Source organism: Delphinapterus leucas, chromosome 1 (genome assembly GCF_059928025.1).
Source record: "Delphinapterus leucas isolate spDelLeu-1000000601 "Yukka" chromosome 1, BTC_Dleu_Yukka2, whole genome shotgun sequence".
NCBI classification, from domain to species: Eukaryota; Metazoa; Chordata; class Mammalia; order Artiodactyla; family Monodontidae; genus Delphinapterus; species Delphinapterus leucas.
In genome coordinates, this window is record NC_143129.1 from 52182856 (window position 1) to 52199340 (window position 16485).

The following is a 16485-nucleotide window of genomic DNA, read 5'->3' on the forward strand; positions in this document are numbered from 1 at the left end:
AATTAATAAATAACAAAATGCTTGAAATAATGTCTGGCACATAAAAAGTACTAAATAAACTCCTTTAAGAAAGTTTTCTAGGTTATTCTTTCTTTCATAAACAGCATATTCATCTTAACAGTGATGTTCATCATAGTATGTTTTTGAAAATAAAATTTATTTAATTTTTCAAAACACTTCCTTTAGAAAAGGAGGAGTAGATATTTGGAAATACAACAGAAGTGCAAAGCACCGCCTAGAGATAATCATCACTCACCTTTCCTGGTAAATACCTAGAGGCTTGTTTTCAGTCCATGACATTCTATATATACGAGTTTCATAACCAGTTTTTCTCCATTTAACATCAGAGCATCTTAATACAATGAAACGAACAAACAGAAATACCCGAACAAGGAAATGAAGCATCAACTATAGTAAACTCTACTGTCTTCCTATCCCAAAGTCTAGAGAGTTTAGGATTAATTATTTGATACACTTAGGTTTTCATTTGGTCCAAGGAACTGCAAAGCCAGACAGAGCCAGACATGCAGATGAGTTTCCAGACTCTAAAACAGAGGTGCCCTTGACCTTACTCTGGCTCAGATGTAAGTTTCCCAGACCCTAGTCAACAGGCGCTGGCTCAGAAGCAGGGTACAATAAGAGGGGGTGTTTTCCTACCAGTACTCAGTGATTGTTTGCCAGCAACAACAAAAAGAAATTCAGTGTAAAGCATGGCGCATCACATCTGTGGAGCCCTGAAGTTCACTGTCATGGGATGATCCATGGCAGTGAAGATGGCACTGAGAGGACTGGGCCAGAGGACTGCCATCAGATCACAGGGTGAGGGCCAGGATCAAAGGGCCCCACATGTATCAGGGCTCCAGCAATCAATGCTTGATGGACAGACAGCCAGGCTGAGAAAGGAAGAGGTAGGTGATCCACGGCTTTGTTCTTCCATTAGATTGAAAGTTCCTAGAACAGAGGAACTGTATCTTGTATATTTTTTAAAATCCCTTTCTATGCCTAACAGAATGCCTTCCTTGCTTCCCCTTCATAAAAGCACACATTTGTTCACTTAAGTTCTGAAACCAGACACAGCCGAGTTCCCTAGGTTAACATACTACCTGTGTAAACTTAGGAAAGTTGCTTAACTTCTCACCATCTCCATCCCCTCACCTATAAGTGGGCATAACAGCCCCCGGTAAATAATAGATATCATTAATATCAGTTCATTATTATTGAATAACTTACATATCGGACATTATATTATGTTAGGTAAGAGCAGTGTATGATTAAATTAAAAGCATTATCTGCAAGGAGCTCAGAGTCAATGATCATGAACTAATAACGATTTACTGAAGAGTGGCTACATCTTTCTCTAGAAGGGAAATGTCTTTATTTTCCCACCACATTTCACTCTTCTCTCTACCCCAAATGCAAGCCTACATTAATTTTTCCCATTACCCATGGTACCCAAGGATATTCTGTGCCAACAGACACTCAGTGTAGCACTTTGTTACATATTTTCAAGTTTCTATTTCTTGCTGAATATTTCCCGTGCATAAATGGTGTCTTTTCTAAAATAAGGTAAATTCTTTGAGGCAGGTCACTTGATTCTGTTTCCTGTGTATCCACCACCCACGAGCACACAGGGCCTGTTTATAAACACTGATTCAAGTGGAGCCATTCTAACCTTGTCTATCAACAACCACTGAATGAGGATTATTACCTTAGGAATACTGAATTGGATGAAGCAATTTTCCTCACTGTTTAGAATGTGTTATCAGAAACACAATTCAACTGTGACACCGATTTATGATCACAAACTACTCAACTGGAAATATTTCACAGCTGAAAGCTCAGGAAGGCCTGGTGGGTGAATGAATGCTAGACCTACTTCTGCTCTGTCCCATGGGGATGGACCTGCTATTGCTATCTCCTACTCTGTCCCAATCCTCCCCTCTAAAATCTGGGCAAAGATTCAGGGCTCACATGCCACAACTTCCTACATGCCTCTCAAGGCAGTAACTTATCTTTCTTATTTCACCAGACGTGAAGAATTTACACGTGACATATGATACATATAAAATCAACTTTGGAGACATCACCAGTGTGCAATAATAAATAACTGTCATGTTCTGATCCCTGCATGGGACAAATACCACACTATCATACTTTGTCTTGGCTGGCTCTATGATGCTTTAATGATAATACAGTCTCAACATGTATGCAAGATCATGTCCTGGCATTAGTATTTCAAGGTCTGTAATTATCTAACCTGATGTGAGGCTGATCATTTAAATGGCTTAAGGAATTAGCATCGAATCTCCTACACTATCTGTCCAGTGTTTTCTAAATGCTCGGCCAGGGCTTCCCTGGTGGCACGGTGGTTAAGAATCTGCTTGCCAATGCAGGGGACACAGGTTCAAGCCCTGGACTGGGAAGATCCCGCATGCAGCGCAGCGACTAAGCCCGTGCACCACAACTACTGAAGCCCGTGCACCTAGAGCCCGTGCTCCGCAACAAGAGAAGCCACTAGAATGAGAAGCCCGTGCAGAGCAACGAAGAGTAGCCCCCGCTCGCCACAACTAGAGAAAGACCGCGCGCAGCAATGAAGACCCAATGAAGCCAAAAATAAATAAATTAAATAAATTTTTAAAAATAAAATGCTCGGCCAATTTCCAGGTAACATAATTATGGTTCCTATACTGTCTGTGTGAGGTTTTCGGTGTTTTGGAAAAAAAAAATTACAGTGTAAAATTTCCAAATATTAAAATACTTGCCCTAATATGAAATTTTCTAAAGTTATTTCCCCACTGGTTTGGTAAAGCTTCCCAGTCTCCCCTTGACATGCCTGATACATAATGTACCTCTGAGCCTTTTCACTGTCTCTCAGCCTGAAACTCCTGCCACACCTCTGTTTCTTTGTCTGTTTTTCATCTTTTGAGACTCAGCTGCTGAGGCCTTAATCATCCTCTTTTTTTTGTAACATCTTTACTGGAGTATAATTGCAATCATCCTCTTTATGAGTCTTTTCCTACTCCTAAGATAAGAGACCCTTTTGCATTATCATCATAGGACACTGACATTTTTTGTTGAGATGCCCATCTGTTGCATCATTATCAGTTCCTAAAAGAAAGGGACCAGATTTAATCCATCTTTATAGCCTCAGTGCCTCGCACCCTGTCTAAGCCACATGAGATACTAAGCAGTTCGTGGACTGAACGAACTGCTAGGTTTTAAATGAAACCAACAAGCACCACTGATCAGACTCTATTTACCTGGACAAACAAGACTATCAGTTCAATCCCTGTTGCCCTGGGGCTATTTCCAGTGCTAGAGCTCTCTCCTGTGGGATGGAGTTCACATTACCCTGAAAGCACAACTGAAGGCCTTCAGAAGATGGGAACATAAAATTATATTTATCAAAATAAATGGCTGTATTAATGATAAATGTTAGCCACAAAAGAGTTAAATCATACAGGAAAATACAAAAAAAGGCATTAAGCATCACCTGAACCTCCACAATAGAGAGCTTGCCATTGTTAACGCTTTGGTAAACAGTCTTCCAAACACTTCTTTTATGAACTTGCACAGAATTTTACATATATTTTAAACATATAAAATTTACAAACAAGATATGCTGTGTAAAACCCTTTACCGACATGTTATAGACCTCTTTCCATCTCAATAAATAGAGTACTTTAATCCTTAATGGCTGCATTCCATATATGTTTCATCAGTGAGAAAGACCCTTGAGCATAGCCGTTTGCATGCTTGTCCAATTATCTCCTTATGATAAATTCCTAGAAGTGGGGCTGCTGGGGCAAAGGCTGCGCTCATTTAAATTTTACATATTATATATTACCATTTGGTGCCCCAGAAAAATTGTTCTGGTTTGACATTCCCAGTTACAGCACGAGACAGATGCCTGTTCCTGCCAATTTGAGTGCTGACAAATGCTTTATTTTGCTTTGGGTTTTGGTGTGGTTTGTTTGATTGCTAAGAAGTTGAATATCTTTCTGTATGTTTACTGGCCTTTTAAATTTTTTCTTTTTCAATTGCCTGGTCACAAATTTCATCCATTTTTCAATTGGAGTTATTAGTTCTTTCCTTATAGATTTTAAGGAAATTTTTTAATAGATTTTAGTCTTTTTATACTAGTCATTTTAACCCTATTTGTGTTACAGATATTACTCTCACTCACTTTGACATTTGTCTTTTAACTCAGTTCATGGCGGGTGGTGTGTTTGTTGCCATGCAGAGATTTAAAAATTTTATGTAGTCAACTATTTCTTTTAGGGCGTTGGGTTTTGTGGCATTATGAAGACATTTTGCAACCTAAGATTATAAAAACATCCATTTTTTATAGTACTTTTATGGTTTCATATTTTACAGTTCAACCTTTAGATTCATCTGGAAAATTCTAGTATGAAGGGATGAGTTAGAAATTCAATTTTTAATATTATACTTATGAATATAAGTTCATATAAATTCTATAAAATGATTCATATTTTAAAGAAAATAGAGTTGAATATGAATAAAGAATAAAACATAAGTTGAAATAGTATCTAATTGGTGCATCTTTTTATTTCAGTTAGCTATGAATGCATTTATCCAATTACAATCTGTGTCTGTTGCCTCTTGGCCTCTCCACAGTGCTTCACAAAGAAATGTCCTTCCTTCTATAAACATCCTCACTGTACATGATAAACCCAAGACTAGCAAAATGCTGATCACACCATATACAAAAATACAACACACACACAAATTAATGTTTGATAAATGAAAATATGTTTGCTAACTTCTATGTTGGTACTATTTTCTAAACCACACTTTTATAGTGATAAGGCATAATATTATATTCACCACTCTTAAATCATATACTTTAGTCTTTTGATTTAAAGACACATACACACTCACATTTTACACAGAACATAAGCTGGTCTAGGTCAAAAAAGAGAAAGAACAAATCACAGGGACACAAATATTCTAAAATACAAAATAAAGAGCTAAGTATTATGTAGACAATCAATAAACTTTTAAAGTTTGGAGAATGCCACATCTGCAACAGACTGGTTATGCTTTTTCCCCAGCAGAGTCGAGGGAAACTAGGGCCAGATGATGATGATAAATGGGCTTGGGATTTTCCTGGTGGCACAGTGGTTAAGAATCTGCCTGCCAATGCAGGGGACATGGGTTCGTGCCCCGGTCCGGGAAGATCCCACATGCCACTGAGCACTACTCAAGCCCGCGTGCCTAAAGCCTATGCTCTGCAACAAGAGAAGCCACCGCAATGAGAAGCCCGAGCACGGCAAGGAAGAGTAGCCCCTGCTCGTCGCAACCAGAGAAAGCTCGCTTGCAGCAACGAAGACCCAACGCAGCCAGAAATAAAATAAATTTTTAAAAAAATACATTAAAAAAAAAAAAAAGAATCTGCCTGCCAATTCAGGGGACTAAGGTTCGAGCCCTGGCCTGGGAAGATCCCACATACCGCAGAGCAACTAAGCCTGTGCGCCACGACTACTGAGCCTGTGCTCTAGAGCCCATGAGCTGCAACTACTGAGCCTGCATGCCACAACTACTGAAGCCCACGTGCCTAGAGCCCATGCTCCACAACAAGAGAAGCCACCACGATGAGAAGCCTGTGCACCGCAACGAAGAGTAGCCCCCGCTCACCGCAACTAGAGAAAGCCTGCATGCAGCAACAAAGACCCAATGCATCCAGATATAAATAAATAAATAAATTTATAAAATGCTAAAAATGAATGAATGAATGAATGAATAAATAAATGGGCTTCACTCAGTGCATATCATGTGGCAGGTCCTAATCTAAGGGCTTTCCACTCATTGATACATTGAAGTCCTCTGAAGGCAGTAAGTACTAGTACTGTATTCTGCATACTATACAGATGGGGAAACTGAGGCAAGGAGAGCCTTAGTAATTTGTCAAGACTACATGGTACTGAGTAGCCGAGGCAGGCTTTGAAACCCATTAGTCAGATTCCAGGCCTGTGCATTCACCACGAGTGAACTTCAGGTTCACTGAAAATAGCCCTAACTACCACATTAGTCTTGCAACATCCTCATGTAAAAAAAAAAAAAAGCTGAGGCTGAACTCGGGCAGCCAGTTAACAATTGTTTCATAAAGACTCTTGAGCAAAAGTGGGTTAGTATTATTTTTTAATTATTTATTTATTATTTTTGGCTGCGTTGTGTCTTTGTTGCTCTGCGTGGGCTTTCTCTAGGTGTCTAGGCATGCGGGCTTCAGTAGTTGTGGCTCGCGGGCTCTAGAGCTCAAGCTCAGTAGTTGTGGTGCACGGGCTTAGTTGCTCCGCGGCGTGGGGGATCTTCCCGGACCAGGGCACGAACCTGTGTCCCCTGCATTGGCAGTGGGTTCGGATTTAATGACAAAGACAGATATCTTATTCCTGAGAGTGGAATCACCCTTCTTCAAGAGTCTGCATCCTTAATTCTAGGCACAGTCCCACTTTTTTAGTTAAGTGAACTGGCGGGGCTCTTCAGTTTCCTTTTGTACCAAGTGGGGATTATAACTGCTCGTGAAAAGGCCTTATAAACTGTAAAGTGTGAGTCTGTGCTTTTGATGCCACCTAACAATTCAGGGGCAAAGGAAACAGCCATATTTAAGGCTCCAGGTGCAGAAGGTAGGTACTGCGCTTCTCTGTAGAGAGCTGGGGCCTAAATGAGGTCTAAGCACCAGACAGGTATGGCCAGGTGTGCACTGCAGGTGGCTGCTACCAGGTAGGTGCTGCTAGGTAAGTGCTACCTGGCAGGTGCTGATGGCAAAACAGGTCCTTTCTGCCACATCAGCCAGGATTCCAGGAAGAGGACATTGTTTTGAATTTCTGAATTCTTTGACGTCATTCAGGAGAAAATAACTCTGAGGAGAAGTGCTATGGGTACAGAAACCCTCCTACCTTCTCTCTTGTGGCTGAGTCACTTTTTTAGAACTTCCCCCAGCAGAGAACAAGCCTTGCCCACAGCTCCAGTCCTCTGTGCCTTCCACTGGATGGTACCAGGCCACCGGGAGGCACCCAGCAGCATCTCTGCTGCCTTCTCCAGGGCCAAATTCAGTCCTATTTTCTGCCTGAGGAAGGGTTCCAGGCAGCTACAGAGAAGACCAGGCACCTAGAGGGGCAAGGGAGCAATTGAAGGAAAACCTCAAGACATAAAACTGAAGTGACACCACCGAGGGCCCTGCCAGCACGTCCCCGTCTATGGCATCTGAGAACTCAGAGGGTCCCTCATCTTGCAGTCAGGCTGCCTTGTAGCAATAAGCAACAGACGGGCCTACTTTTCGGCTTACCTCTGTATATAATATTAAAAGAACACGCTCACGGTACCGTTGGCAAGGGAAGGAAAAATAGCACTTGGATTTTTCTTTCTTTAAATATATAAAGTATAGTGCATTTTGAGACTTTCTGTCATAGAAAATTTTTCCAAACAGAAATTCAGACTGACTCTACCTCAGCTAGATTAAATTCTGCATCACGTGGCATTCAAGTGTGGTCTGTTTTGAGGTGGCAAGGGGCCAAAGTGAAGAGGCTGGGCCAGGCTACTCCTATTTACAACTCATGCTCAACTGCTAATTACGCCTGACATCTTTCTAAGTGCTTTCCGTGGTTTGATCCTCCACACAGCTCTGAGTGGTGGATACCATTATTATCTCTATACTGTAGACAAGGAAACTCAGGCACTGATGAGACTCCTTGTCAAAGACAACACAGGAAGTGGGGAAGCTGGAAGAAACCCAGCTGGTAGGAGGGAACTCACAGTCACTGCCTTACATGCTCACGGTTTGGGCCTGTCTCCTCTTTCCTGTCAAAGTGATAAGCACCTATCAGAATGGCCCAGGAACGATCTAAAAGCAGAAAACGAAACTAAGATACTGTGAGACCTTCTCTGAGTCAGACACTGGCCTAAGCACTTTCCTTTCGGAAGTGTGAGATGGAAACTCAGGGCCAAGGTGGGCTGACTTCTATCATTTCATTAGCCCCATGTGCACTAAAAGCCTGTAAGACCTTTCTGATGCTCAGCTCAAGACCCTGTGGAATCTTCAAAGACTAAACCCAGGGCCAGGTTGCTCACTCATCTTGACTTAAATATTTTTCAGCTTTTATGACTGTGACCCAGCTCTATCACACACCCATCAAACACTTCTCTTTTAAGGTTCTTTACCAACTCACTGAAAAAAAAAAAAAAGGAGCGGGGGAAGGGGAAGATGTCCACTCTGACCTTTGGGAAATAACTTCAGAAGTCAAAAGAAGCTTCTGGAGGCCAGCAGGAAAGCTACAGGGGAGGCAGCTAGAGAGTACCACTAATTAGCATTGAGAGATGAGCAAGTTAGAGTTTGCTCTACCTCATCTGCCAGGCTGGCTCCCAATCTCTGTCTCGCTCGTGGTCTTGTGCTCTGCATGCACCTCCCACCTGGAGAGTCAAAGCGCAAAATGAGGGCTGCTGCCTCAGCCGAACCCCTTTCCTCTTCAATTCAATAAGAAGTAAACTCCAAAACTGAAACTTGAAAGGGAAGGAAACTGTCAACACCAACACTACCTTCTAGTGACTTAAACTAGCAGTATCCAATAGAAATATAATGTGAGTTATGTAAGTACTTGAAACATTTCCAGCAGCGACATGAAATAAGTAAAAAGAAACCAGGGAAATTAATTTTGATAATAGATTTTATTTAACTCAATATATCCAAAATATTATCCTTTCAACATGCAATCAATAGAAAATTAGTGAGCTATTTTATACTTTTTTACCATAGTAAGTCCTCAAAATCGCGTGTGTAATTCATACTTACAGCACATCTCAATTAGGATTAGCCTTATTTCACATGCTTAATAGTCACAAGTGGCCAGTGGCTACTGTACCGGATGGCAGAGTTAAACATTATGCTCTCTGCTACTATCTCACAAACACAAACACAGATTAATTCATCTTAATTAATCTTCACTTTACACAACCAGAAATTATTACAGGAAGAAACAGTGAATTATTACTTTGCTTCTAACTGCTTTGAATTTCTGTATAAATCTATTTTCTCATTTAATCTTCACCATAACCTGTAAAGTTGGTCCCTATAGTATTTTCTTTCCCTGTAGTATTTTAGATGGGTAACAGATTGGAATAACACCATCTCTCTCTCTCTCTCTCTCTCTCTCTCTCTCTCTCTCTCACACACACACACACACACACACACACACACCCTGCTACATGTTCTCAATTTATGTAGCCAAGGACCAGATCAGAACTGAAGCCACACAGCAATACAGAGCCCAAGTGAAAGACAGCTTTACTGCTGCTCTTTTATACACCACCATTCCAGAAGAATTTACTCTAATAATCTAAGCACTTCCACTTAAGGGGACACATACAAACAAGAGGACCGTCTTGGTCCTTAGTCAGTCAAGGCCACCTCATCATAGGGGAGCTGGCATGGTCAGGCCCCGGCTCCTGGAAGCCTGCGTCCTCTCAAGGTCAAACAGTCCCTTCCTCCAGGGGCTTTTTGCAGCTCATAAGACAGAGGACACACACACACACAAATAATGAGATTAAACATATAAGCAAATAAACCAAATACATAAGTATGTAAAAATGTACTCTGGGATGGCAGGAAAGAGATTCTTTCTGAAGTTATTAGGAAAGCTTTATGCAAGTTTGGAAAAAGAGCAGGATTTAAAGAGATGAACGCGGGAGAAAGGGCCCATGCCAAGCAGAGGTCATGGTGTATTTGACCTGGAGGACACAGGCGTACAAAGTGGTCACAGGGTGAGCTGTCCCTCTGGCTGAAGAACAGGGAAACATGAGGGACAGAGTATGAAACAAGGCTGCCAAGGTGGGTAAGAGGGTAAGAGCCATCGTCAGAGGTCTTGAATGTTAACTAAGGATTTAGGATTTTACTGTCTAAGAACTGAGTGCAGGAGAATTAACATCGACAAAGGAGTACTTCAGAAAAACTTGCTACCATCTGCAAGGGTGCAAAAAAATTGAGAGTTAAAAACAAAAGCAAAGAAGCAAACAAACAACAAAGAGGGCTAATGGAGCATCAGTTCAGAGGACACTGCGTTATTCTGGGTTATGGACTTATAACAACCTGAACTATGCTGGTGGTAGGAAAAGTGATGCTAGGAGAGAGTGAGATTCACAGGTCTGGGAACTGGGAGAGACAAAGGCCTCAAGTTTAAAGCCTCTGCAAGATTAAAGTCTACGTTACTGGAAGAATGATGGCGACCTTGACGCAAATAGGAAAGTCAATATAACTGAAGAGTTTCCCCCCTTGGGGATGGGCAGCAGAAGAGATAATGATCTCAGGTTGGATATGAAAATTTCCCTAATAAGGCCTGAATCTGTTTTGTGCACCTACTTTAATAGTCTAAGTGAATGATGGTTGAAAGAAATCCAATAAGCACCCGGCTTTTCTTAGAACTTGCCTTACTAGTTCCTGATAACTTGAGCCTGTTGGTCACTTACTTTATGCAAGCTGGTCTTGGCAATCTGCTCAGTTGTCCTCTGAATGACCTCAGCAGATATGCTGATCACTTTTCACATCTGCCCTAACCACTGAGGGAAGGAAAATTCCAATCTGGAGATGGAGCTTTCTGGCCCAGCTTTTACTTCTGAAAGGGCCACAAAAATGAGACACAACTTTAGATCTGAAACTTTTTATGCTCCTATACTTAAAGTAGAAAGAAAGTCTATAGGTCAACGTCCGTGATAAAGTTCCTTGTCAATGATCTCCTGAAGTCTATGAAATCTAGGAGTCAAGATGCCCATTTGTCAGTTAATCCTCAATGGTGGAATATTCTATAGCAATTCTGTTCCACACATTTTGAGTGGTGGGTCTCTGATACCGAGCAGGGCCCTGTGGGGCTCCTGGGCACAAAGCCTTTCTGTTTCCCCCATTTCTTTGATTACAGGAAGGAGCCTTCCTTCAGACTCCATGACCTTCCCTGAGTCCCAGTGGGCAGATTCAAACAGTTGTTAATTAGGGAAGGGAGGGGATGTGAGACCAGGGAGAAACAGTCAAGAGAAACAACAGTGCAGCCTTGGGGCAAGGTCCTGGCTCCCCATCAAGGGATACAAACAACATCTTTGAGCTGTTTTGCAAATACTGAAACCCCCTCCAGGTGGGAGAAGTTAATGATGGTACACTACCCACAAGCATGTAGACCCCAGACCAGTTGGAACCTGAAGGTTGATAATGCTGACTCCTACTTACCTCACCACCAGCCCATCAGAAGAATGTCCACAAGCTCATCATGCCCTCTTTGAACCATTACAATAAAACTTCTCACTATCCTCTCCAAGTGGGGACACATAGTTTTTCGAGGCAGGAGCCCGCTGTGTCCCCCTTTGCCTGGCAAAGTAATAAAGCTATCCTTTTCTACTTCACCCAAAAGTATGTCTCTGAGGTTCAATTCAGCACCGGTGTAGAGGGAAGCTGAGCTTTTGGCATCATCTCCTAAATAACCAAAATATCACAGAGACCAAAATGCTTCATATAAATGGAAATTACTATTTGTAAAAACACGCTGCTTATCAACGCTTCCCAGCATGTCCTTAGAAGCTATGAAATTAAATTAACACTTTTAGGAAAAGGATCGAATGTGTGTGTGTACACACACTCAGAGACATATACTTCAGAGCTATCCCCAAATGTGCCACCTTTCACAGACTTGGTCAGCTCTTCAACATGTGGTAATAACGTCTTTCAAGCATTAAGCTTTTGAAAAGTGAATGAGGCCATTTTATTCGGTGGAAAATAGAGGCGTGATTTAGAAAGCAGAATGTAACTGTCCAGGTTGGAATACAATCCAGTCATGAGTTCTCATTGCCTCTATCAATGGGTGTGGTAACCCATCTCCAAAGACGGCTCCCAGCAGTTCTTCGCCTCCCTATAGGCACAGACTCAACAGATGGAGAGCCTTTGTGCTCCCTTGACTCTGGGTTGGTCTTGTGACTTGCTTTGCTCAACAGAACACGGCACAAATAACATTCTTGTACTTTCAAACCCAGGTCTTAAGAGGCCTGGAAGCTTCTACTTCCTCTCTTGGAAGCTAGCTGCCACATGAAAATTTGACTACCCAGAGGGAGAGAGGTCTGAAGCCATCGTGGTCAGTCGAGCCCAGCTGAGCTCCCAGCTGAATGCAGCTGCATGGCTGAGCCCAGGCAAAAAAAAAAAAAAAAAAAAAACAGCAGATGAACCCTAGCCACCCCACAGAATTGGGAAAAATAATAAATCAGTGCTGCTAAGTTTGGAGTCCTTTGCTATGTGATAATAGATCACTGAAACAATGGGGGACAAAAGATATCAAATGGCTAAAAGTGAGCCAGATCTACCATTCATCTGTGACCATCTGTGGTTCTACTGGGATTTTGTAGACTACTGCTTGCAAACTAATTCAAGTGGAGAAACAGATAGGACCTTCTCTTGTCATATTCAAACTCTAGCATTCAGTAACATCTAGGATACTGGTACTGACGTTCACAATGGATTCTGACGATTCTACTCCCAGAACCCTGTAGGGCTAGGAAAACTCTCCCTGGACTGGTACATGAAGCTCTCTCCCTCCCTGTATTCCTGCTTTATCTAACACAATGCCACAAACCTGCAAATGCTGATGTAAGAAAGAGTAACAAGATGATGAATGCTGGAGTGAATGAAACTTCAGTGTGAGTACCAGGAGGATGAAGAGAAGCTGGCAGAGGCCTTGAGTGCACTTTATGGCATGGAGCCACACAGACAGCAATGACTGGGCAGGCATGGGGTAGACTGAATTATTAGTCCCAATTCTTGGCCCTTCTCTACATCCATACCCTTGCCATGAATGTGCTGTGGTCAGATGGACTTCTCTGCCCCTTGTCTTCGAGCCTGTTCATGTGACTTGATTTGGCTAGTAAAATGTGGGTGCAAGTGACAGTGTGCCAGGTCTAAGCCTAAGCTTAAGAGGCATCATGGGTATCACTTGTAATTTTACCCTTTTGCAAAAGAAGAGCATACCCCCCTTGGCTCACTGGTCCCACGAGGAAGCTGAGAGAGACATGGAGCAGAGCCACTCCAGCTGACCAAGCAACTCGTGATCAAGAAAGACATGATTATTGCTGAATGCCACTAAGATCTTGAGGCTGTCTATTACCCAGCAATAGTTGACTAATACAAGACTCCTTTATTAGATGCTAACGTTTGCAAACTACACATGGTACTTTAGAACAACAGAACGTCTTCTTAGCTATAAAAGTTGTAACCATATTAGCAAATGAATGGTTAGATGGTCTCACTGACAAGCAAAATATTAATACAATATACTGAATATCACTAAATTTTTGTTCTCACAAATCTAAGGTTACCTTTCTACAGATTGTAATTTGGTATTCCACATTCTCCATAATTTAACTCTAACTTAGTTTTGTACCCAATTCCCTCTCACTTATATTTTATATTACATTCGAACTGGATTACTTGTAATTCTTGAATATGGGTCACATCACGTCTAGGCTTTCCTCATCTAGTTCCTTCCCACACCCTTCATCCGACAGGTTTAGATTCTCCAGTCCTTTAGGGCCAGGGTCAGCTGTCACCTCTATAAGAAATCTGCTCTGATCCCACCTTTTAAGGCAGTCTCTCAACCCTCTGATTCTTATCATGATGTGTATGTCTTTTCCTTTTCTGGTATTTGGCTTATTCTGCCTCATAACACTTCATCATCCTCTTACGAACTCCTAGAAAGCAAGGTTTATCTCTGTATCCTCCATGGCATTTAGCAAAGGGTCTGACACACCGTGTACCGGCCAGTGAATACTTTTTCGCATTAAAGAATGAGTGACGGATGGGAGGCAGCAGGAAATGACATTGAGAAAGAAATGTGGACTTTGGAGTCTGAGACATCTGATTCTACCACTTAGTAGCTGAGTAACTTTGGATCAGCTAGTCACACTGTGCTCCAGCTTCCAAATCTGTAAAATTAAGATGGCACAGATTTCACGGGATTGTTGTGAAAATTCAACATGAAAATGAATGTAAATGCTTCTTGGTGTCTGACATATGGTGAAGGCTCCATAAGTGGTAGCTCTAATTACAAAAATGACAATGACACAGAACCTCACATAGAAGTTAATTTAAACAAATCCCTGATATTAGATTATTTCCTCTTAAAAGTTAAGTGTTTGAGAGTAACAGTAATGACTCTAGTTCCCATTAGCTGTTTTCCCAGAAGGTGTGGTTTCAAAGAGCTGGATTCTACTTTATTAAGATGCTCATATGTCCCTCTTCTCCACAGTTCTTGTTTCTATTGGTAGTGACCACCAGAAGCAAATTTGTTCCAGGCAACAAATACATCTCCTTAAAACAAAATGAAATCTTCCTCCGTCCATATACATGAGTCCACTTGTAACAGAGCATTACCCCTTCCACATTGTTCCCAATTCTTCCCCAGGGGACTGAAACAACCAATGCAATGGATCAAAAGTTAGAGATTGAAACGCAGTAGAATTCCTTGACAGAGACGGAATAGTGCAACTTGAGTTGTTGACATGTAAACATCATTGCAATGAGGTTCTTTATTGAATAAGAGATGTAGAGGTGCTTTTATGAATAAAAGTACCATGAAAATGTCAAGTCTTGGGTATTATTGTTAAAGTAATTCAGCAAAAACTGCTTCATCTGCCTGGACTAACTGGAATTTTGTACAAACCCATAGCCACCCTGCATCAGGGTAATCATTGATCTTCCAAAGGACAAACTCAAGATTAGGCGAACTCAAAAGGCTGTAAGTGGCCAGGCATGGAACGTCAGTGAGTGAACTGGGCCTGATGTGCATTCACGGGGAGGGCTCAGCCATTTACTGGAGGCCATACTCTGACTGAACCAGCAACTGCTACCCCGTTCCACCAACTGTTGCCTAAGGAAATGGAAAATCAGTGTTGTCAGACCTTCTCAAGAAATTTGGGGTTTTGTGTGAAACATCCTGATTTTTAAAGGCCGCCTTGCTTTTTTATTTTAAAATTCTCTGGGGGCCAAAGAAAATATATTTGTAAACCAGATGTGGCCATGGGTTGGCAGTCTGTGACCTCTGCACTAGATAGTCTCAAGTCACTATGAATCATCACAGGATGGTTAAAAGATGATTTCTAAGTTCACTGTAATTGTGTTTTTGAAAACGAGAATTTCTAATTCACGGAAAGAGTAATTCCTTGTAAACTTATAATAAACTCCAAAACACACGTCATTCCCTCCATTATAAATCCTTGCCCGCTTTTGGACCTCCATGTGCTCAGTCCTACAGTTCTGGACCAGGACACCCTGTGGCCACTGTCCCATGCACCTGTTTATGTCCTACTAGTTCTTCAAAGCTTGATTTAAATGTGAGCTCTGCATAAAACCTCCATGATCCTCCTCAAAGTCTTCTAGGTATAAATTATGATGAAAACTGTCCAATGTAAAAGATCTGCCTTGATTTTTATCATCTCTCATCAGCCCTCTACCCACACCCCCCCCATCACCCCTGCATCCCGCCCCGCCCCCCAGCAAACAGAACACAGGAACACTGCAATTGTTCACATGAAAGGCCTGGATGGAGGGGCCGAGGATGAAATTCAACTGCACTTACCACCAAACACGTCTCCATTCTGGTAGTTCTTCCCTTTCTGGGCTTCCTCTTCATTTTGAACAGTGGCAACATGCTTCGCAGAGGCACAGCCCATAGTCTCATTCGGTCAGCTTCAGCCGGGCTGAACTGCAAAGCATCTCTACAGACACGGGGACATTTTCTTCTCTTTCGACACAAGGAAAATCCACCTTCTTGCTCAGTCGGTCAAAATGTGCGCACCTGCAAGAAGAGAGCGCTAGATCAGAATGTGGGACACGAAGCCAGTGTCTCAATCTCCGTGGTGATTCCCGCCCGACCCCACTGGACTGGGGTGCGGCCAGGCGCTGAAGAAGGAAATGCAGCATGGGTTACTCTCATCTGACCCCCGCTTGAAAAGCAAGGTCAGAAGGCCTGTGCCCTGCACAACACGTGGCTGGACTTTTTTTTTTTTTAATCTTTATTGGAATATAATTGCTTTACAATGTTGTATTAGTTTCTGCTGTATGACAAAGTGAATCAGCTATATGTATACATATATCCCCATATCCCCTCCCTCTTGCGTCTCCCACCCACCCTCCCTATCCCACCCCTCTAGGTGGTCACAAAGCACCAAACTGATCTCCCTGTGCTATGCGGCTGCTTCCCACAAGCTATTGATTTTACATTCGGTAGTGTATATATGCCCATGCCACTTTCTCACTTCGTCCCAGCTTAACCTTCCCCCTCCCCGTGTCCTCAAGTCCATTCTCTATGTCTGCATCTTTATTCCTGTCCTGTCCCTAAGTTTATTAGTACCATTTTTTTTTAGATTCCATATATGTGCGTTAGCATACGGTATTTGTTTTTCTCTTTCTGACTTACTTCACTGTATGACAGACTCTAGGTCCATCCACCT

General features: G+C 42.1%; 1 protein-coding gene across 3 annotated transcripts in view; it reads right to left on the reverse strand.

The window, feature by feature from the left end:
* C1H1orf21 (chromosome 1 C1orf21 homolog) overlaps positions 1-16485 on the reverse strand; it is a 152638-nt gene that overhangs the window by 113372 nt on the left and 22781 nt on the right. For all 3 annotated transcript variants that reach the window (XM_089910059.1, XM_089910058.1, XM_089910053.1), the window contains exon 2: positions 15612-15830. In XM_089910059.1, the coding sequence (XP_089766185.1) occupies positions 15612-15705 (94 nt within the window). In that variant the 5' untranslated portion in view covers positions 15706-15830. The remainder of the gene's footprint in view (positions 1-15611; positions 15831-16485) is intronic.